This window comes from Grus americana, chromosome 7 (assembly GCF_028858705.1).
Source record: "Grus americana isolate bGruAme1 chromosome 7, bGruAme1.mat, whole genome shotgun sequence".
Taxonomy (NCBI): Eukaryota; Metazoa; Chordata; class Aves; order Gruiformes; family Gruidae; genus Grus; species Grus americana.
Window position 1 is genome coordinate 23,971,187 of NC_072858.1, and position 22,201 is coordinate 23,993,387.

Consider the following 22,201-nt stretch of genomic DNA (forward strand, 5'->3'; position numbering starts at 1 on the left):
CAGAAGGGCAGCATAGAGGGAGCTTTAAACCGACTGGTAGATATTAAAACCCCACACAATTTCTGGTACTAAAAGATGTTTTCTGTTCCCTCCCTTTATGGTCGGCAGCAGGAGCTAATCTCGGTGTACGTGCCTGCCTCTGCAGGTGTCCAGCCGGCTGTGCCGCAGTGAAATACCACCCACTTCCATTCGTGTTGAGGATACAATTGCCGGGAGGGGGAGACATGCGGTACCGCAGCTGCCTCTGCCCCGCTGCCGGGGCCGCCCTCGGCCTTGCCTTGGCCGCGTCGTTCTCTGGCGGAGCACCGCCCGGGGGCGGGGCCCTTGCGGCTGCTTCCTGGGCCGGGCCGGCGGGGCTGGCCCAGGGCGGAGGGCATGGGTGGCGGCAGGCCGTGTTGCGGGCCGCGGCGGGGCCCCCCTTGCCTCCTGGTGACGCTGGCGGTGGCCTGGGGCGCGGCGGCCGCGCTGGCCGTGGAGGGGCCGGAGGCGGCGCCGGGCAGGCTGCCGGCGGAGGGGGAGGCCGGGCCGGCGGGCGCCGAGGAGTCGTGCGGGGCGGAGGGGTGGGCGCAGGATGCCGTCCCGCCGGGCGCGGCCTTCGTCGCCGCCGCGTCCTACCGCGGTCCTGGCAACAATGACACGCGGAGCAACAAGGCGCTGCCCATCCTGCTGTGGTGGAGCGGGAGCCTCTTCCCTCACTTCCCCGGCGACACGGAGCGGATCGACTGCCCGCGCGGCTCTTGCCTCGTCACCCGGAGCCGGCGGGTGGCCCGGCACCGCCGCACCAAGGCCCTCATCTTCTACGGCACCGACTTCAGGGCCTACGAGGCGCCGCTGCCCCGCCTGTCCCACCAGACCTGGGCGCTCTTCCACGAGGAGTCCCCCATGAACAACTACGTGCTCTCCCACCCGCCCGGCATCCAGCTCTTCAACTACACGGCCACCTTCCGCCGGGAGTCCGACTATCCCCTCACGCTGCAGTGGCTGCCTGGCGTGGGGTACCTGCGGGGCCCGGCGGTGCCCCTGGCCGAAAAGGACGCGTGGCGGCGGAAGGGCTATGCCCCGGTGCTGTATATGCAGTCCCACTGCGATGTCCCCTCGGACAGGGACCGCTATGTGCGGGAGCTCATGAAATACATCCAGGTAGGTGGGGTGCGCAGGGAAGCTGTGGCGTGCTGTTGCTATAGGAGCTGGGTCTGCCTGGCAGCCCCCCTCCACCTCTTTTTAATGGGGTTTGTTTGTCCTTGTTTTTAGCCAAGACACAAATCGTAACGGGATGCATGCCAACTACAAGCTGGACAGAAAAACTAGTTGTATTCCTTCCCAAAGCGTGGTCTAGACTACATCGCATGACAGTAGGTAGGCCTGATGGTAGCTGTTAGTTGTGGAGTTGGCCTGACTCGGGATCAGTCACAAGTTGGGCTAAGCTCATATTAGCTTGGTCTTGTGGGCCAAGTACTAGAAGTTACTGAAATCTCTGGACCTTTAAGTTAGCATACAGAAAGGCTGCCCATTTACAAGCCTTGCTCCCATTTGAAAGTATAGGTTGCTGTGTTTCGAGAATCTGCTCCTTATCTGCGTTGTGGTAGGACCATGTTATTTCTGTGGTGGTTTGTACTGCTGTGGCACAGCTGATGGAGAGTAGCTTCATAAGCTGAAATTATGTCGTTTCTTTCAAGCAGAAAAAATTTAATGCTTTTTTTCCCTTAAAAATTCCGAAGGATAGTAATTAATGAAAAAAAAGCATGCTTTTAGTCTTTATCTGAAACATCTTTTTCCTAGCAATTTCTGCCATTTGTATTGGTAGTGATTCATTTATTGTGCAAGTTCATCATATACTCAATAGTGAAGCAAAAACAAAACAATTTTTTAAATATGTGTATTGTTAAAGTGCAAAGCAAATTCCAGATCAAGTGTGTTGTCTTGCATTTTAGATGGTATTCTTTTAGCTCCCTGCATCAATTTTTCTGTCTAACAGATGGAAAATTTTTGCAAGCCTGCTGAGACTGGCAGAAACTGTGTAATAACTGTTTGGAAAAGTACTGGGTCTCTGTTAAGTAGAAAGATGGCTTTTAAGATAACATAGAGTTGAATGCCCTTCCTTATCTCTCAGTTTCTGATTTATCTGCTAATAAATACATTTTTGGGTGACATCTTCCTTTCTCCGCACTCTCCCACTCCACACCCCAATCCGTAGCGTAGTTTATGCTGCTTTTGAAACTAAGCATTCGGTTTCCTCTATAGCTGTTAGAACTGTGAGTCTAGGAATAGTCACAAGGGAAGGAACTTGGAGTGAAAGTGAAGCTAAACTAAGGTAGCTAGGAACTGATCAAAGTTAGGAATGCTGCGAGAACTACAAGCTCTGAAAACAGCTCAGGGCAAAAAAAATCACTTTGTAAAAATGCTGGTTGTTATTTTAGGTTGACTCCTATGGGAAATGCCTGCATAACCGTGACCTTCCCAGTGAGCGACTGAGAGACACTTCTACAGCCACTACAGAAGATTCTGAATTTATGACTTTTATCGCCAGGTACAAGTTTCACCTGGCCTTGGAGAATGCCATATGCGATGACTACATGACAGAGAAGCTGTGGCGTCCAATGCACTTGGGTGCTGTCCCAGTTTACCGAGGCTCCCCAGCTGTGCGGGACTGGATGCCAAACAATCTCTCCATCATTCTTATAGATGACTTTGACAGCCCCCAAGAGCTGGCAAAGTATCTTGATTTCCTGGACAAGAATGGAGCGGAATATATGAAGTATCTAGAGTATAAAAACCTTGGTGGAATCAAAAACCAGTTCTTGCTAGAGAGCTTGGAGAGGCGGGAGTGGGGTGTGAATGACATGACTCTGCCCAATTACCTGAATGGCTTTGAGTGTTTCATCTGTGACAGGGAGAACACCCGGGTCAAAAAGGAGCAGGAACACAAAAAGTCTCACGGGAAAATTCCAGCTCCCAGACCTCGCATAGCTCAGTTCAAGCACATGGGATGTCCCATGCCAACCCCTGGGTATGGAAGTGTTGAAGACCTCTCTGGAGGAGACAGGTAATGTACCAATACTCTGCTTTTTGAAGGAAAAATGCTTCAAATAATAGTAGCTGTAACTTTTAATAATGCCTTGTACTTAAAGGATCTCTCTAATCATAGAATGGTTTGGGTTGGAAGGGACCTCAAAGATCATCTAGTTCCAACCCCCCTGCCATGGGCAGGGACACCCTCCACCAGACGAGATTGCTCAAAGCCTCATCTCGAGTTACACTTTACATGATGTCTTGTGGGTGGTATTGTAGTTCTGCAATATTGTGTAACGCTGAGGCTGAAAAAGAGGCTTGGAGGGTGGTATTTCTTAGTGGTTGAATGAGGAACATGAGACACCCATAATATTCTGTTAAAATGCTCTGCGACCTTGGGCAATGTGGTTATCCTTTGCTTATCTTAGCCTCTGGGGTTTTTTGTTTGTTTGTAGGAGGGATGTTTTTCAGTACAGTGACCATAACGGTTGGACTTGATGATCTTTAAAGGTCTTTTCCAACCTAAATGATTGTATGATTCCATGATTCTAAAGCACTTGGTAGCCCTTGGGTGAAAGAAGCTCTATACCTCCTGACAAAGTACTGCGTTAAGAATGGGGCTGCCACTGTTCAGTGCAGGTCTGGTTAACTCCTGTTGACTTCAGAGCAGAAGTCAGGCTCACCCAGAATACTTTACAAGAATTTTTTTGTTTGTGTGACAAAATTCTGGCTTGTATTGAAGGATGCTATCCTGTTTATTCAGGAGAGGGACAATGCAGGGCAGAGAATAGGTTGAGTAGTTTCTTGCCCCCTTTTTGCACAGGGATTGCTAGTGTTGCTGGAAACTCCCAGGCCTATAGCTAGCCATCTCTAGTGCAAGCTGCCCTAAGTCTGTCAGCAGGGAACTAACCACACCAACCTTCAGGCAACAACTTTGGACAGGCAGAATAGAGTTTTGTTTGCATAGCCTCCTTAGTGCTTAGCATTTATACATGCGTTGGTACAAAACAAGTCAGTGCTTGGGTTCCCAAACCTTGAGTTTTTCCACTGACAGTGTTTGAAGTTGCAGTTGCTGGAAGGAAGGGTTCTTGCAGTTCATAAACCATGTGTGGACTTTTTATAGTGTGTATTACTAGTGCAACATGTTTGGATCCCCCAGGTTTGCAATTTTGCTTTGCGTTACCTGCAACAATTTCTGTCCTTTTTAGGCAATTACTTAAATGCATGCAATTCACTTTCTATAAGCCATCGGACAGCCATTGTCAAGATGAACCCTCAGCCATAGCAGATCTTGCCTGTGTTCATAGCTGTCTTGTCACTGAAGATTTCAGTCTTCTGATGTCAGTTCCACTGTTGTATCAAATTAATGAATTTTTTAAAATACTGGGAAGATCTCATGCACTGTCCAGAAGGAAGTTGTCAATATACTCTCTCCCAGTTTATATCAGTTCACAGCTTTGTTAATAGTTTCCTAGACTAAGGAATTGAACGCTTACGAGTGTTAAAATGTTAGAAGAAACAGTGCATTGAAAATGCAGAATGCATCATTTCAAGTACTGTAACTCAGAACTAAATTCCATGTGGGTATGAAGCTCTAAAAGAGTTTTAATTAGGTTATCCATCCACAAAAAAGTATGAGGAATTTTGTAACTGTGGGGAACTACTTCTTCCTATGTTTGGATGCTTTAAAAATAGCTAAGTGAAATTAAAAAAGGAAAATAAGCCTGAGGTCATTCAGGTTCCTTAGGAAATGCCTGTTTCACAAAACTTGCATGTTGTCATTAAAAAGCATTTTTGACAGTACAAGTAATTCTCATATTGACTAATTGAAAAGTTATGCTTGTAAGTAAAAGGGAACCATAATCCTTTGTTTTCTGTTGGTTGATTGATTTATTGGAGCTTTTTTGTAGTAATCTCTTTTCTCAGTCTCAGTAGCAAAATGTGCTTTTCCCTTGTAGCACGCTCTGCAGCATCCTACTCTATGTTCTCTACTTTTTCATAGATTTTCTTTTGCTTGAGCAGCAGATGGCAGTAGAGAAATACCTTCGAAGGCGCAGCATGGGTACCTATGCCACTTACTTGCAAGCTGAGGTACTCCATCATTCTGTGCAGTGGTCATCAGCAAGGAGTTTTGAACAGTTAGTCCATAATCCAAGCTACAGTTTGTGTTGGGTTTGCATGGCAAGGTTTTGGTAGCGGGGGGGCTACAGGGGTGGCTTCTGTGAGAAGCTGCTAGAAGCTCCCCCTGTGTCTGATAGAGCCAATGCCAGCCGGCTCCAAGACGGACCCGCCGCTGGCCAAGGCCAAGCCAATCAGCGCCTCTGTGATAACATATTTAAGAAGAAGAAAAACACTTAGAGAGAGAGAGAGCTTTTGCAGCCGGAGAGAGGAGTGAGAAGATGTAAGAAACTCTGCAGACACCAAGGTCAGTGCAGATGGAGGGGGAGGAGGAGCTCCAGGTGCTGGAGCAGAGATCCCCCTGCAGGCCCTGGTGAAGCCCATGGTGAAGCAGGCTGTTCCCCTGCAGACCCATGGAGGAAGGATGAGGGGGTGTAGAGATTCCACCTGCAGCCCGTGGAGGACCCCACGCCGGAGCAGGTGGAGGCACCTGAAGGAGGCTGCGGCCCGTGGGAAGCCCACACTGGAGCAAGTTCCTGGCCGGACCGGTGGACCCATGAAGAGGGGAGCCCACGCCAGGGCAGGTTTGCTGGCAGGACTTGTGACCTCGTGGGGGACCCCACGCTGGAGCAGTTTGCTCCTGAAGGTCTGCACCCCGTGAGAGGGACTCCATGCTGGAGCAGGGGAACGATGAGAGGAGTCCTCCCCCTGAGGATGAAGAAGCGGCAGAAACACCGTGATGATGAACTGACTGTAACCCCCACTCCCCATTCCCCTGTGCCGCTGAGGGGGGGAAGGTTGAAGCCGGGAGTGAAGTTGAGCCCGGGAAGATGGGAGGGGTAGGGGGAAGTGTTTTAAGACTTGATTGTATTTTCTCATTCCTCTACTCTGTTTTGCCTAGTAATAAATTAGATGAATTCCCTCTCTAAGTTCAGTCTGTTTTGCTCATGACAACAATTAGTGAGTGATCTCTCCCTGTCCTTATCTCGACCCACAGGCGTTTCGTTGTACCTTTTCTCCCCTGTCTAGTGAAGGAGGGGAGTGAGAGAGCGGCTCTGGTGGGCACCTGGCCTTCAGCCAGGGTCAACCCACCACACAGTTGCACCCATCGAAGTTTCTATGTCTGATTGAGCCATAGTGTGTTATTCTTCTCCTGTATAGACATGAGACGTGTCTGGAAAAATTATACCAGGGAAGCTTTTACATTGTCTGCTATCTACTTTAGGAAGTTACGTATCTATACCTTCCGAGGCATAATCAAGGGGATGTTCAGTGAAATACAGTGGTTTCTATCTCATAAGCATCTGAGCTTTCACTGTTTTTATCTCCAACATGGAACATGATTACTTAGAATTGTAAATGATGTGACAGTAACATAAAATTGCCACTAAAGCATTAGCTAAACATGCTCACATTTTGTCAGAGTTCGACAGTAATATTATGTCAAGAGTATGATCAATTTAGATGACTGTCTGCTGAGCCAGTCAATTGTGTATTTTGTTACTTTAGAAAACATTCTAGTGGAAAAACAACGCAGACATAGTGAGGTTACAAATGGTAGAATATATGCAACAAAGAAGGTCTGACTATAAACATACACGGTGATTTTGGGTTCTGGAGGCTTCTGGAACTCAGAGAACAACAAAAGCAATCAGAGTTTATATATAGAGCAAGTGCTTGATTACAGTATGGTTACCCTGTGCATCTGCATGCTATGTAACCCTTATTCCCAGATATAATTTTTTAAGGTTGATGAATATGCTGAATTGACAGAACTGTTGCATCAGAATCTCTCTCTGTGTAGGTACATGTAGCTGGAGCATGTTATTGTATCTTCACCTTGCTGTCCTTTAGCTCTAAGTGTGAAGCCATAGTTCCTAAATCCTTATGCTTGCAGCCTCATTTGTATTTGGACTTCTGGTCTTCGCACCCAAGTGAGCTTGAGAAGAAAGGCTGTAGAATAACCATTTGTATGTGTTAGGTTATGGGTCAGTCACTACAATCTGTTGAATTCTTGACTGCTTTGTACAGAAAATAGTGAGTTACAGTGCTACTGATGATTAGAATATCTGTTTAGTAGAAACTGGAATCTCCAGTTGTTCTTGGACTCTCACCTTTGTGAAGAGAAATGTTTGGTTTGTTTCATTGATAAGGATTCATTTTCCAAAAGCGGAGCGTTTGAGAGGATAACTGTAAGAAGACTATGTGATAATACCTTTCCAGTTACCTAAACAGTTTTCATCTATGGTAGCATGAGAAGAGAGAAGCCAGTGTGCCTTTAATAAAGGAGTATTTTGAAACCATGGTTTTGCTAGTTCCATTTTATGTCGATGTCACAGTTTATATATGCAAGAGGAAAACCAGCTGAAAATTGTATCAGATTTGCCACATGTAGACTGTAAGGTGTCTCTTGCAGTAGAATCCAATAATCAGCTGGGATACATTTCAGGTGTATGTAGTTGGTAGTTTCTGGATATTTGTACTGTTCATCCTGGGGTACTGATTTTTTCCAAGTTACAGAATCAGAATGAAAATATTTTCTTGAAAACCAATAACAGCAATGTAAAAAGAAAAATACCAAAGTGTTCTTATTTAGTGTTTCTGACTAAAGTCATGGATTCTTCAGCGTTGTTCCCATAGAGTTCAGCTGGAAAACACTTTCTTTTTTCTGTTACCTATTGCCACTTAGTCTTGTGTCTTAATGCAAGTATACTCATTTTCTTAACATGTACCCTTATTCAGTGCTGTAAAAAACAAGTAACTCATGTTGGCAGTCCTTAAACAAAGGTTGATGAATTTACCTGGTAAGCAAAGTGATCTCACAGTATGTCCAAGTGCTACATTTTACAAAGGAACCTTTTGGCAGACTTTTTTTTTTTTTTAATGCAAAAGTAAGCATCTGTCTATAATCCTTCACATTGTAATGTATGTGAAAAGGTTTGTTTTGAGGTCTCTGTTGGTATACGCTGCAGAAATGTCCCACCATAGATGATGCTGTTGACCACAGAAAACTAATTCCCATGGCATACAAATTGTATGCTGCTCTACAAAGAAAGCGACTGTGACATGATGTGTGTTTCTTTTGGTCTTCCTGGAGTAGTGGGTGAGATCTGCTTCTGAGCAGTGCAGCCATGCTTGCTTTAATATATGGTGTATAAGAGTGAACACAGAAGGCACTGTACTTATTTCTGTGATTAGGATGGAGAAGAAGCAAAAAGCTCTGTATATAAGTTAACAAGTATTGGGTAACTCCATATGAACAGATTAAAAGGAGCATCACGTTTGGTCCTTTTTTGCAAAATTTGTGATGGGCTTATGTGGCTGGGTAGCAGATATAATGGAGACAACTTAAATAAATTATTGCCATACCTTGATATAGCACAAATGAGAGAAGCAGTCCACGTGGTCATGAATGGGAAAGGAATTGCTGAAAACAGCAGTGATATAGTCTGTGCTATGAAAAGTTTGCAAATGTATACGTTGAAAAAGAGAAAGTGTATACTTGACCCTGTAGTCTGGAGATAAAGAATAGAGTCAGGGTTGAGGGATATAATGATTTTTTTTCTCTTTGTCATGTATAACCTGAGTTTGTAATGAGTAGCTGTCATTCTGTAATTGTTAAATGGTTTATCTGAAGAGAAAAAAAAGGATTCTTAGGCTGTTACATGCATACTGGCCATGGAAGGCTACTCTCAAAATCAGATAAGAACTCGTGCTAGATTTTATTTTAATAGACGTTTTTATTCTCTACAATTAATAATTTAGTCCCTTTGGTTAACACTACAATCACATGCTGATGCTTCTAGAATGTTGTAAAGCTAATAGTGATCTTATATTTTCTGTAGGGAATAGCAAGTTTCTTTAAATGACTTGGAGCACAATGGCACAGTAACAGCCTACTTTTTCATGACCATCTCTGGGCCTGTTTTCCTCTTAGGTGAAAGAAAAAAATGGTTTCAGTGCTATTACAGCTACAGATTCATTTGGTTTTTTAATGGTTTATGGTGGTCTCTCTTTTTGTTTCAGTTGGAAAGAGATGTGGCTGCAGGATTATTGGCAAAGCCTTGATCAGGGTGAGGCCCTCACTGCTATGATTCATCGCAATGAGTCGCATCAGGGAAGATTTTGGGACTATATGCATGAGATTTTTCTCAAGAGGACAAGGCAACACTGACCCATCTTTGTAACAGCTTGATTTGAAAATTGCATTGAAAGTTGAGACTGCGAATTCTTACCTCACTCCAAATGTTTGCCTTGAAATAGAAGAAAAACTCTCATGGAGACTATTTTTTTTTCTGGTGTGTGAAGTAAGTTCCTGCTATGATTGGATTTCAGCAGTGGAGATCTTAGCAACTGCTTTGATTTGAATTTCAGCTCTGTGGTGTGAAGCCACTCCTGACTTGCAGGTGTCAACGTGTGAGACAAAAGAGGAATTTACTCTCCTTTTGCATTTGGTACAGTTTCCTTGTGGCTTACATGACTTCGGAGGAACACCTCTTCAGACTCTTACTCAAATACCCTAAGTTATTTCAGGGATTTTTTTTAATCTCCAAAATATTAATCATTTTTTATAAGTATTTTATCAGTCACTTATTTCCTTCTTTAAGGTGTACTTTTAGCTGCTATTAACAAATAGCTTTTCCATTGAAGGAATTACAAAAGACAAATGCCTGTGGAGAGCAATTGTGCCTTATGAAATTGCAGCAATAAAGTCTCTTCTCCCCAAGTAAGCACGCCTCAAATACTCTTACTTTTCAGTGTTACTGAATAGCTACGGGCAGGTCACTTACTCTCTGCCTAATTGTCCTCTTTGCTAACTTACCAGCTGATACGTACGATGGGATGAGAGACTAAATTTAGTTCACAACTTTCAACAAAGTATTTCACACCAGAAAGTGTATTACCTGATATTGTGCAGAACTAGAGTAAAATTAGTATGCTTTGTTTCTTTTAAATTTCCATCAAATCTGAAATCCCAGTTTATAATCTTGACTTTTTATCTCCTTAATGCTCACAGTTCAGAGGCCTTTGACTTGTTCTTTTTGAATATCTGCACCTTTCTGCAAAGACAAACACATTTTAATGATGTTGCCTTTCCAGTGGTCTCTTCAGTTTGGATACAAACCTTGCAGTCTTTCTGTGCTGAAGTGGAGGATCAGAATCAGGTGCACTGGGATGGTTTTGTGTCTCTACCAAATCTTAAAACAGTATGATCCTGGCCTGTGACTGGAGTTCCTAAAAGTAAGTGATGACATGTGGACAGATCTTCTTTGTCATGTGGTCTGTATCTCTTACAGATATAAATAAAGTCCACTGTCCCCTGCCATGTTGGGTACCTTTCTGAAATAATTGATCTTGCACTGGAGGGAAATTAATTCACTTAGTGTCACAGGTTTAAAAGCAGAGGTAAATATGGCCGCACTGCAGTGATGTCTCTAATGGTATAATGGTATTTTATTTCTCCATTTCTCCTCCCTCTTCAGAAGTAACTACTGACTAAATAGCCAATTTATCCGTGCGTAAGACAAAATGTTGGTAATGAAAGTCTAGAGTCTGTGGGGTAATTTCATTTTGTAAGGCAATTCATGCATTGCTAGGGGAAGTCTGAAGCCTCCTAGTACAAGTTAGGAACAGGAGCAAATCTACATTCTGTCCCTAATTAAGTCACTATCTGTTGCTTAGCTGCAGATGGATCACTTAATCTCATTTTTCTCAAATTCCCATTCACAAAGTTATAGGTATGATATTATAGGTATAATATTAATATAGGTAATGATAGGCATCTCAGTGTTTGCCTCTCAGGTGATACAACAATACTGCAGTGTTAAAATCAGGGCACCTTGACAGAGGATACTTCAGACCCATAGCTATTGCTGGATTCTTTTAAATATAGAAAATGCATACACTGTACAGTGATCTCACCTGATTTTTTTTAAAAGTGCTTTTTTATGACTGTTCTGTAATAATAGTAACAAGTGGTTCTTCAGCTAAAATGCATTCATCAGTTTACCATTCCTTTTTCTATTTACTCAGGAGACATGAATACCTAATAGAATATATCTGAATTAATTGTTAAAGTGGATTATTAAAATCAGATTAAGATTACAGATATATGTATTCAGGATTGAAGTGGCCACAATGTGCTTGTGAAGTAAATTAAGATAGAACAAATTAAGGCTGCTTTAGTTCTGAATATCAACTTCTACTGAACAGTTTAATGATATTTAAATAAATTGTTTTAATTAATACCTTCAATTACTTCAGATTCTCTTCATTCATGTTTCTGTATAGAAAATCATTCAGTCTTCTTTGACTATGTGGTTCTCTTAATTAGCTATATCTCAAGCCCCTTTCTTACTTAAGTGTTTGGTGGGATAGTCAGGAGGAGAAATTCTCATCTTGCTTTTTGTACTAAACATAAAAAATAAGAACCAGGTGCTAGCACATTCTGCTTTTGCCATTTTATCCTGTAATTTAAGTAATTTTCTAGAAGTGTGGCATTTATAATCAAGTCCAGGTATTTGTTATAAGTTATCTGCTGTTGCCAAATTAAGATGTGCTACAGTTAATGTATTGTCCTTGCAGGAATAACAGGGGGAAGTACCAATGTAAGCTTGTGTTTCATAGCACCTGCTCAGGTCTTAGCAATGTCCTAAAGCCTCACTTTGCCTTCCCGCTCAGGAAAATGAGCATGTTTGTCAATTAACAACAGAGTTGAAGATATAGTGGCACAAACTTAAAAGTAGCTAGCAAACCAGATAAAAACTTATTCCTCGGGACCCTGATTCATTATTTGCTAGTTCACAACCAAGTATTTCTTCACCACCATTTATTATCTGCAATCAGTATATTATAGTCACCAGTCAACAAGGTTTTTTGTTAGTCTACAGGGTTTTGGTTTTGGTTTGGTTTGGGTTTTTTTTTGCTATACATATGTACTACAGAAGGCTGTTGCTTTGAGCTTCATGACTGTTGCCAAGCATGAGTATTTCTGATTGCCATATCCATTCTTAGAACAGGTATGAAAGTAGCACAGATATGAAAGTAACTTTATCACAGATATTCTGTGGGTTTTGTCTGAGTTTTTCAAAAGTACAGCTTTTGGTTTGTAGTTAAGTTCAATAGCTTTCTCTTCTGAGTTCTTAGTCTCTTCCTAGGTTTAACTATTTTTTACAGTCTTACAGGTGGTAAACTTCTCAAAACATAATGAGTACCAGGTACCACTCTTCACAGCCATGATGCTTACCCAAGCTTAGTGTTTCTCTTGTATCTGCAGAGTTTTTTCTGTAGTAATAGATCATACTAGCTTTATCATCTCTTGTATGTCACAGTATGTCCATGATTTATAAACAGTGTGTCTGTTGACTATAGTAATATACTAAATGTGTTTCACTTATTGTAAATGGTGCACAAAACTTAAAGGCTGGAATATTTCTTCCAGTGCATAGTGTGAGTAACTCGTATAGCTGCCAGGCAAACTCCTCAGGGGCAGGAGAGGCTGGAATCCTCCCTAGCTGACTAAAGAGTTGTGGTCACAGTTCTGTTCCAGGCTGCTGACTGACCTTCACAACACCCACTTCTCAGCACAGCAAGGACTGCAAAGTGTTGAATAAAGGTGGTTCTCCCACCAGGGCTTTGCTTTCATCTCTCTCCTGTTACTTGGAGGAGGCAGGATGAGAAGCTGGGTCTCGTACCCTTGAAGAGTTTGTGATTAATTTACGTAATAATGCATTTGAAAGGATTGCTATATAATGTCCAAAGACTACTGCCAGTCTTAGCCAAAGTGATTTCAATTTACGATCCTAGCTGTCTTTTTAGTAATGCAAATACATGAATGCAGACAAGGAGGAAGGTCACTGCAGTAACTATTAATATTTTGGAAAAAGGTTTCTGATTTTTGTTCTTGACTGTTAACTGGATTTGCCACTTCACTGCTTTAAATGCAAACCAGCTAGACAGTGGCTGAATGTCATTGCTCCTGTTGTGACTACTGGAAAGCTTATATGATACTCAGAATCAATGGTGTATCCAACATCTTTCTTAAGCAAGTTCTTACAGTGCAGGCACCCATATTCATAAAAACATGCAACTGAGACTAATCATGAATTTTAGCAAAGATACCAAATATTGAGGATGATAAAGAGATTACCTCTGTAAACCATTCGGCAGGCTTCTACTAACAAGGGTGAGTCACTTCACTGCTTGTCATGCATTTTGCCTGTTTACTCTGTGACTAGAGGGAGGGTTTCAAAGCCATCAGGATAGCTTTATGCACTAGCATTAATGTTCTAAAAATAGGTATCTCCTCATTACTGCTCATATGAAACACTAGTAGATTCTATTGATACTGTGTCTCAGAATTGACTTGACAAGTTAGGATAAGTTTATGCCCTCTGAGAGGTGAGAGAGGAGAAACAAATGTCTGCCAGAAGGTTAAAACTCTACCAATCCATTCATTACATTGGACAAGCTAAAGTTCTCATTCTCCTGCCAAATCAGTGATACCAGGTGCTGCCTATTTTGTCAGGAAGAAGCTGGGTATTTTATTTACTGAACCTAGTAGTCTATGTTTTCTGTCCTTTAGCGAGGACTGCAATTTCTAGGAAGCAAATAACTTCACTGAAGAATATTGATTTGATACCTAACATTGGTAACTTCTAGAACTGAAAAAGAATCACCTTTTCTTATTTCTCTCACTGTAGTAATTTTCAAATGAAGGATCTCTGGGTCCTCTGTGATGGTAAGTAGAACGAGAGCCAACAGTGGGGTGTGTATGTTTGGAGGGAAAGGAGAATGAGATTCTTTCCCTGCAAAGTGCAGCAGGGGGAGAGAATCACAGCAGAAATGCCCCTCTTGCACCTTGGCAGAGGGTAGTTTTAACTGACGTGGAAGAACAGATAACTCCTAAAGGACTGGGAACAGAATAAATTGAATTGAAACACTGTCATCGGGGACATCACTGTTTAAACAGGCTTTGCTATGTTAGACAAGCAGCCATCTGCCTCCCGCACCATCCTTGCATAAGCACTCTTCAGCCATTGTCCCGAGAGAGCCACTCCCTTAATGATTAGCTGTCATCCATTTGGTTGGATTTAATTAAGATTGTTGATGGGTCTCCAGGCACCTTCTGAGAAGTTGTATTAATCGGAAACATACAGGGTGGCAGGTTCCTTCATTCCGCCCAGAGACCTCTACTGACAGGTTGAAATTAATCAGAAACAAAATCCTTTTAGTGATATGACCAGCTGAGCCAAACCCTCTGTCAGGCTTTAACAAACTGCAGTTCTCTTATGATGCAGTGTCTCAGAGCTGGCAGTGAGATACATGGCCCTGCAGAGAGATTAGGAAGGGTGGAGAAGAATGGAGCTGCAGAATTTGTTCCAGCGCTGTGACACGACTCGCATCTTAATTTGTATGCTGTTGTATACATTCTTTCCTGCAGAAAAGACATATCTAATGCTGAATTGTCTTGGCTAGAGATGGTTCTGGGGATCTTGGAATGGATCAGAGCAGATCATGATACTTTGTGGCATCTCTGAGCAAATAAGGAGGCATCAGATAATTTCCAGTGGAAATGGGCTGGGTTTGAATAGATGTGGGAGTAGAGGATTAGGGATGGCAGCTCAGAGCTAGTCAGGTGGACAGAATAATGCAGGGTGGCTGACCTGATTGACATAGCTCAGGGTAAGGTAGACTAGCATTGGAGTTGGGGCAGGGGGTGACATCAGAATAGACATTGTCTGTCATTGTGCTAATGAATGCATTTGTGCTAGTAAGTGCATTAAGTGCTAATACTGTCCAAACACAATAGCTCAGCAGACAGGAGTAAGTCTGAACCGACTGGAATCTTAGCAAATGAGTTAGTTTCACTACTGAAGTTAAAGTGGAGATGCCTTAACTTTTAAAGCATCTCCAATTAAATTGGAGTTTTAGGAGGTCAGTGTGAGACAGCTGAGAATAAATTGTGGTAGGTGAGGGTATTATGAAGTTGTATGAGAAGAATTGGGGCATTCAGGATAAACTTGGGTGAAAATACTGGAATTTACCTGAAAGCTGGATCCAAGCAGTTCAGAAAGACATGGATATCAACTCTATTCATTTCTCCAAATACAACTGATTTCTTAGCTTCATCCCCTAATTGTTTTTAGGCAGTGTCTGGAGGTTTTACATAGTTACTCCAGAAAGCAAAAGATCCATGGTATAATTTCTCACCTCTTAAAGAGGTATTTAAGACAACAGTCTCATTTTACAGGTGTATTTTATTACAGCATTGTTAGCATTTTATTTAATTGTGGCATAGCATTTACTGTAGCATCATAACTGGCCCTTATTACAGTTGTGATATAGATTCTTTCCAAATCTAATACCAATAGTTTAATCTCTGTGGTTCATTTTGGTTATGACTAGCTGAAACACAGGCTAAGATTCAGTTTTAACTGTGTTGATTCAAGTAAAGAAGTTGTAAATGCAGTTAGAATTTTACATGTTCTTTACAGTTGTGCATCCAGGATTCACAATGAAACATCTGTGGGGTTCACTCGTCAGTGTGTTGAGGGAGTTGGGTTTCTCACTGACCCTGAAAAGTCGGTGCTCCTGTCCCATCCATGAATGTCTCTGTGCTATCAGCAGGACAAAATACAGGCTATGGAGAGACTCGGCTGTCGAGTAACACCCCTCTTCTGTAGTTCCACATTCTCCCTTAAAATGAATGTTTGTGTCTTGCTTCAGACATCTCTGCATGGTGTGTGCAGACACCATCACGTACTCTATTCTGTCTGCTCAGGAATTTCTTAGGCTGATGCTCCAATCCCAGGCTGAATGCAAAAAAAAAAAAAAAAAAGCTTCTAATGCAGAGAGCAGTAAATGACAGGAAGGTATTACAATTCTCCTTGTGTAGCTTGCCTTTCTCAGCCTCCCCTCCTCTCCCCCCCCCCCATTTTTCTTGGAATAGCTTAAAAGAGAGATCAGCTTTTGAAGGTGAATGTACCTGAAGGTGCTGCTACCATTAGCTAATGTAATTTGGAAAAAGGGAGCTTGATTTACAGGGAGTGCAGTTCAGCTGCTCTTATGTCCTAGTATTTGCGTCTCTCCTTTTTATTGTTCTTGTGCAAGTCTAGTTAGTAATTGCAGCAGGCAAATGCAGCAGGGAAAGGTAGATATCAAAAGGGGGAACTGGAAGAGGCAAACACAAGAGCAGCTGAACCTCACGTGAACTGGAATACTGATAAGTACTTCATCTCCCTGTCTTGAATTTGCAAGATCTCTAATGTTTAGAGTTGCAGGATGCAAGCCCTCTAGCCTAATTTGAAGGTGTCAGCTTGTTTTCCTCCTCCTCCACTGGTAGCCAAACTAGAACGATAGCTTGTTTCCTGTCCCATCAGAAAAAATGGAAGTAGAGAAACTTCCTTCTTCCCAAAATGTTTTCAGAACTTCCAGACAGACTGTTTGAATTTGGACCTAAAGAGATGGAAATTTGCTCCTAAAGAGGGCCAAAAGAAATATTTTGTTTACTTGAAAATGTCTTCTCATACTCTTTAAATTGGACTCTTAAGAAAATACTTTTTAAAATAACACAAAAATAATTATAGAATCAGACATACCAGAATATATTGTCTGCAGATGCAGTAAATTCTAGTATTGATACTGATGCAGTAAATTCTAGTAATGATACTGAGAATATTCTGGTATAGGTCTGGTGATGTTTAGCTCAAGGTAACAAGATTTCCAACATGGTGTTAAGTTCCTTGACTAGGCAGCGGCAAGGGGAGTGCTCTGGGTTTTATGTCTATAGTTAGGAGGCTGAATATATTTTCCTCCAAAGCAATGTGCTGTGCAGAAAAAAATTGTTCCCAGCATCTTTGGTTTGGCCTTCTGTATATGGTCAGAGAACTCCAAACATATACAGCCCTTCCTCTGGAAGAAAACTGATTCTTCCTGCGTCCTCCAGTGGACATGGGAAATTGTTGGTGCCTGAAGGAGCCCTCAGACGGTGGTAAGATGGCTTCTGTAGTAACTACTATATGACAGTATTTTAGGTCCCCACTCCAATGCCTAATTCCTCAGTTCCCTGTATCTACCTTGTCCCTCATGCTGTGCAGAAATCTGTTTGTACCGCAGCCCTTGGAACGTTACTGTGCCCTCTGTGTTACTGCCTTTTCAGCTGGGGACATAAATCCCTGGTTCTGGAGCCCTTAAACCCTACGCGGGCAAAGAAACTTCTGGGAACAACAGGATTCTCCACCACCGCACATGGGGCTGTGAGAACACCACCACCGTTTCAGAAGCAGCAGTTTTGGTATCTTCTTGGAAGATACAGTAGGAAGATCAGTAAGCCATGTGGGGGAGATCCAGCTGTTAGTATGTAATGGAGAGAGACAAAGGGCTGGGGGCAAAGTGATGCTGAGCTTCAAGCACCAAGGAAAGTTTCCATGCACTTGCAAAAGAATTTCTTAAGTTCCATTTGAATTCGTTGAAACAATCATGATTTTTTTCTACTCTGGTTGAAGCGTGTGTGCTCTTTGGTTGGTTAGGTTTGCTGCAGAAAACGTTTTGGGATGCGAATTGTTGCAGTTGTGATCGGGTGGCTCCCCGTAACACAGAAACTCCGAGTTTTCTGTTCCATTTTCACGGCCTTTGGCTGGAGAACGGGATGGGGGAGGAAAGCCGAGGTTACTCCACCAGCGGACTGATTTGCCGTTTAACGGGACGACGGGCTCCCGAGGGCTGTGGTCAGCCTGCCGGTGCCCCTGCACGGCCGCCGGCAGCAGCGCAACCCTCCCGGACAGCGGCGGCCCCGGGCCGCGCAGGCGCCCGCCGGGTAGGCGGGTCCCGCTCGCCGCGCGGCCTGTCGCAAAGAGCATGGCGGCGCCCGTCTACCCGGCCTGGGTCAGCCGCTGGGTCTCCGGGCAGTGGCGGCAGAAGAAGCGGCCCCCCGTTTTCCGCCCGACCCGGCCGCTGGTGCTGGCCAACAAGGTAGCGAACCGCAGGGAGCAGGCGGGAGGTGAGTTGCCGGCGCCAGGCCGTTAAACGCCACCCCCCACCTCTCCCCTTCTCCCCGGGGAGGCGCGTCCGGGCCCCCAGCCCCTGTGGGGGGGGGTCCTGCCGCCGGTGGGCCCTCCGGCCCTGTCCCCGGGAGCTGTCCCATCGCTCTCCTGCCGCTGTGCCCGGGGAAGGGTCATGCTGGTGTCAGGCTGGGCCGAGTTCGCGCTGGAAACGCCTGTGCTCTGCAGGGCTCGGAGGGGAAGGGGGCCTGGTTCGTGCCATAGGACTCACACGCGGGTTCTCTTGAGAAGAATACTTTCTCATACAACAACCCTAAATTTGCATCTCGTGATATTCTGTATGTGAATCACATATGTAAAATACTTTGTTACATCTCAGTATAGCATTTACCTTAGTAATTCAATCAGATGTTAGACGGCTGCAGTGGTGCTAATCTTTGGGCTACCGGCATCTTCTCCACCCAAAATAAAGATGAGGTCTTTACTTCTGTGTTGTTTTTTCTCACCTGCCTCTACCCTATCTTAAACTTCTCTCCGGAGATTTACATACTGTGGAGGCTGTTAGCATGAAATCCCAAACACTGGAGATTTTTGGTTGTGTCTTTCCCTTCCAGAGGCGACATGCATTACGGAGATGTCAGTAATGATGGCCTGCTGGAAACAGAATGACTTCAACGATACAGCTTGCGCCGAGGAGATCCGGATGTTCTATGACTGCGTGGCAAAGGCAGAAGTAATTAAGGCCTCTTTTGTGTTCTTAAAAGGCTAGTAGTAGGGAAGGAGGAAGCCCCCAGTCATTTCTTGTGTGCCAACAGTAATAATGTTCTCTGAACAATTTGATTGGTGTTGTAACCCATTTGAACTGTAGGAGAGATGTAGGATGATGTAGATCAAACATACAGCCCTTCCTTTTTGAATGCAGAAATTAAATTAAAATTAAATTAGAATTAAAATAAAAGACTGTAAGGGACTGGATTTTTGGTATGTTATAACTAAGGATGAAACGATAGTCACATCCAGTCCTTTTTCTGTTGTCAAATTGTTGAAGTAGAGCTCAGTTGCTGTCCTAACCTAGGCCATTGCTTCTGATTTCTTCCAGTTTTAAATCTCTAAAGTCTCAGCACTAATGAAACAATAACAGTCACTTCTCCATATTACATGATAGTTCTGAATGAGAGTACAATTTGGAGCTGTTATGTAGAACAGTCATTTCTATGGTGTGATATGTGGATTATATTGTAATTGGGGAGATTTACAGTGTAGGCAAGTTTCCATAACTGCTGTGATTCATAAACTTAAGAAATAGTTGACTCGGGTGCCAGTCCAATACCTACATTATCTAGGCAGTGGGGGAGAGTAGTAAATTAGGATTCCCAAATTCCAGTCTGTCATAAATCGGTAAATAGTTCTGTGCTTGCAGGGGTGAGGGTGGAGACAAGGTGGTAGAGAAATAACTGGTGGTTTCAGTAATCCTCATAACAAACAGAATTTTTAGGATACATGAGGTAGTTACAGCCATTCTTGATTCTCTGAAAATTAGGAGTTCTTTTAGGCTGTTTCTGACTTTGAAAGCTAGACATTTTCTTGAAAAGTAAATTGTTTGGAAATTAGAGGTTTCCAGCTATATGATAAATTTGAAATCAAGTCAGCTTCAAAAGCAGACTAAATGTAAGTATATGTACTAAACTTGTCCTTAAACTGATCTCAAGTTTCTTTTTTTTTTTTTAGTAACAGTGCCATCATTTAATAAATTCACTATTGCTGTTTGACAGCATAAATGAAAAATTGTTCACAATTTATTTGGTAGATTACAAAGAATCAAAGTGAGTAACAGAAAGTAAAAAGAAAAAAATCTATGTTGTTACAGGAAGTTTATAATATTGTTAACTAAGAATATGGAAGAATATAATCTTCACAAGATATCAGTCAGTCATTAATTGCATCATTTAAAAGTCATCAGCTTTTGAAAGCCTTGTGATTATTGAGCCAAGTGCTATTGTACATGTTCCTTAAAGAAATTGCATTCTTCTGAAAGAAACATCCCAGTTTAGTTAGTTGTAGTCGTTGGGGGTGAGCATCAACTCCGCAAATAATCAGAGGTAATGTTTTCAGGTTTCTTTTTCTCTTTCAGAAGGAGCGCAAGGATCAAAATGAGGAGGACACCCTGTCACCCAGGGGAAACTTATCTTCAAGTAAAGTGAACAAGCTCCTGAGGAGGTTTCCTCAGATCACACGTTACGTATAATGTGCTTTACTAGAGGGACTGTGGACAAGCAATTAAAGTTGGAGTCTTTGGCAAAAAAGCAAAGAGTAGAGTTGAGTGAGCATTTGATGTCAAGTGGTATCTGTCAGCACTGCTGTATGGATCTGCCTGCGCCTTTGTTTCCAGAGCAAAAAACGCCCACCTTGACCATCAGCTGACTTTCTTCATGAGATTCTTGGATCTTGCAGTCTTAGGATTTCTGCGGTGTGTTGTTCAGCTAGCCACAGTGTGGAGTCAGGTCCTCACTGTGAAATAAAATCTTCTAGGAATGCATGTAAACGCCTTTCCTAACAGTTAGGGGGGGACTTTTTCTCACATACAAGCTTCCTGCCTAACTTCTGAGCTGCTGTCAAAAAGTGCTCAGGCCCAGACATTCAGCCAACTTAAAATTGATAGTAGTCTCATGACTGGTACTCCTACATGTATGTATACACAATTTGGTTCCTCTTGAAATGTTTTCAATTCCTGCTGCTGTACAAGAAGGCTGTAGAATGACGAAGGAATCTCCAGCAAAATACCTTGTTAAGACACAATACATTGGTATGGGTCAAATCCAACTTTAGTGTAGAAGCTTGTGATTTGCAGGTGCGACAGGTATGGTGCCATGTCAGATCCATCATGTTGTCTGTACTACAATAAAATAATGCAGGACTGTTGTTTGGCTTGAGTGACTCATAATCTACAACAAAACGTTCCATTGTTTTGGTAAAAAAACTAAATGGGGGAGAGAAAGTTCAAACACGGACTAATACTGAAATAATGTAATTACTAGTTTTGGTTTGTTATTTTTCACTAGAGTACCACAAAACTGCAGGCAGGTCCCTATTGTTTTAGTAGCAGTACTTAATTGTTAAGAAAAATGCAGTGTGTCAGAGAACTAATAATATAACCGTTTATGTCACTAATTCTTTGGGGTGTAAAGAAAAAGCAAAGAGTAAGAGGGACAGTGGGCAGACAGAGATTGTGTGATTACTCAGGTGTGACTGTAGAGTTTGCATGGAGCTGGAGCTGACTTCTCTGGAGCCCCAGGCTAGTACGTGTTCATCACACAAATATTGTTCAAGTGTATGCTTTCAAGTTATGGAAGCAATTTTTCATTTAACTGTTACTTACAGTGGCATAAATAGGTCTTTCAGAGGTCTTGGGGTCTGTAAGAACATGATGTCCACATCTAAGCAGAGGAAAACACGTCGGTGACATTTTGCATTTTCAGTCCAAAAGATGCTCTCTCAGAAGGAGATCTACTTGCTAATTCTTTGTTTCTGGAGGAGGCAAGTTAAGTTGGGAGTGAGGAACCGATGAATTCTAAATTCTCTTCTATAGATGGTATTTTTTCTTTGTATTAAAATTTGCAATACAAGTATAGTTTTGCACCTCTTAAGCTGGCAGCCATGCTTAATGTACCAAATTCTAGTGTCTGAAGAACTGTCTCATTATATAAGAGACTGTAACAGAAACTAATTCTTTTCTGGTTTTGCTTTTAAAATTTTGTGCAGCTCCCACTAATCTGGACAGCTATTTTTGGATTTTACTGCTTCACAGTGAGTTTCACAAGCTCAGTTGTTTGTGGTTTTTTCTGACCTTTTACATGTCTACTGTCAGCTTAAAATTACTATGCTAAGGTTTTCCAGTGCTTAAAGGAATGCATTTATTTGGAGGAAGAAGGAAGGAAAGAGAATGCTTTTCAGATGCACCCAGGTTTTACAGTGCTTTTTTTAAAAGTACTCTAGCAGTTCTTTTGGCTCAGAATCCCATGCTGTAACCAAAAATCTTCCAGCTACTGATTGTCCTTGGCAATTTGAGCTGCTGC

The 22,201-nt window shown here is 42.7% G+C and overlaps 2 protein-coding genes across 3 annotated transcripts; both read left to right on the forward strand.

Moving 5' to 3' along the window:
* The first annotated feature begins 221 nt into the window (after window positions 1–221).
* Window positions 222–11,378, forward strand: FUT11 (fucosyltransferase 11). Of its 2 annotated transcripts, none has more exons than XM_054832215.1 (3): window positions 222–1,140; window positions 2,418–3,043; window positions 5,012–5,437. In XM_054832215.1, the coding sequence occupies exons 1-3, from the start codon at window positions 376–378 to the stop codon at window positions 5,025–5,027; spliced, it is 1,407 nt and encodes a 468-aa protein (XP_054688190.1). In that variant the 5' UTR covers window positions 222–375; the 3' UTR covers window positions 5,028–5,437. The 2 variants fall into 2 exon arrangements, with proteins under 2 accessions (XP_054688190.1, XP_054688189.1); XM_054832214.1 differs by lacking the exon at window positions 5,012–5,437 and adding an exon at window positions 9,154–11,378 and having other exon boundaries at window positions 228–1,140.
* Window positions 11,379–17,943: 6,565 nt separating this feature from the next.
* CHCHD1 (coiled-coil-helix-coiled-coil-helix domain containing 1) lies at window positions 17,944–21,048 on the forward strand. Its single transcript, XM_054832216.1, has 3 exons — window positions 17,944–18,127; window positions 18,743–18,861; window positions 20,260–21,048. Exons 1-3 carry the CDS (start codon window positions 17,986–17,988, stop codon window positions 20,371–20,373), a joined length of 375 nt encoding a protein of 124 aa, XP_054688191.1. The 5' UTR covers window positions 17,944–17,985; the 3' UTR covers window positions 20,374–21,048.
* The last annotated feature ends 1,153 nt before the right edge of the window (window positions 21,049–22,201 follow it).

What these genes read in the sequence shown, in the direction of transcription:
- FUT11 (XM_054832214.1), top strand. Translation starts at nt 376, where the DNA reads ATGGGTGGCGGCAGGCCGTGTTGCGGGCCGCGGCGGGGCCCCCCTTGC. An exon ending in AGCTCATGAAATACATCCAG is followed by an intron (nt 1,141 to 2,417) that starts GTAGGTGGGGTG and finishes TTGTTATTTTAG; the next exon opens with GTTGACTCCTATGGGAAATG. An exon ending in GACCTCTCTGGAGGAGACAG is followed by an intron (nt 3,044 to 9,153) that starts GTAATGTACCAA and finishes TTTTTGTTTCAG; the next exon opens with TTGGAAAGAGATGTGGCTGC.
- CHCHD1 (XM_054832216.1), top strand. Translation starts at nt 17,986, where the DNA reads ATGGCGGCGCCCGTCTACCCGGCCTGGGTCAGCCGCTGGGTCTCCGGG. An exon ending in CCGCAGGGAGCAGGCGGGAG is followed by an intron (nt 18,128 to 18,742) that starts GTGAGTTGCCGG and finishes TTTCCCTTCCAG; the next exon opens with AGGCGACATGCATTACGGAG. An exon ending in ACTGCGTGGCAAAGGCAGAA is followed by an intron (nt 18,862 to 20,259) that starts GTAATTAAGGCC and finishes TTTCTCTTTCAG; the next exon opens with AAGGAGCGCAAGGATCAAAA.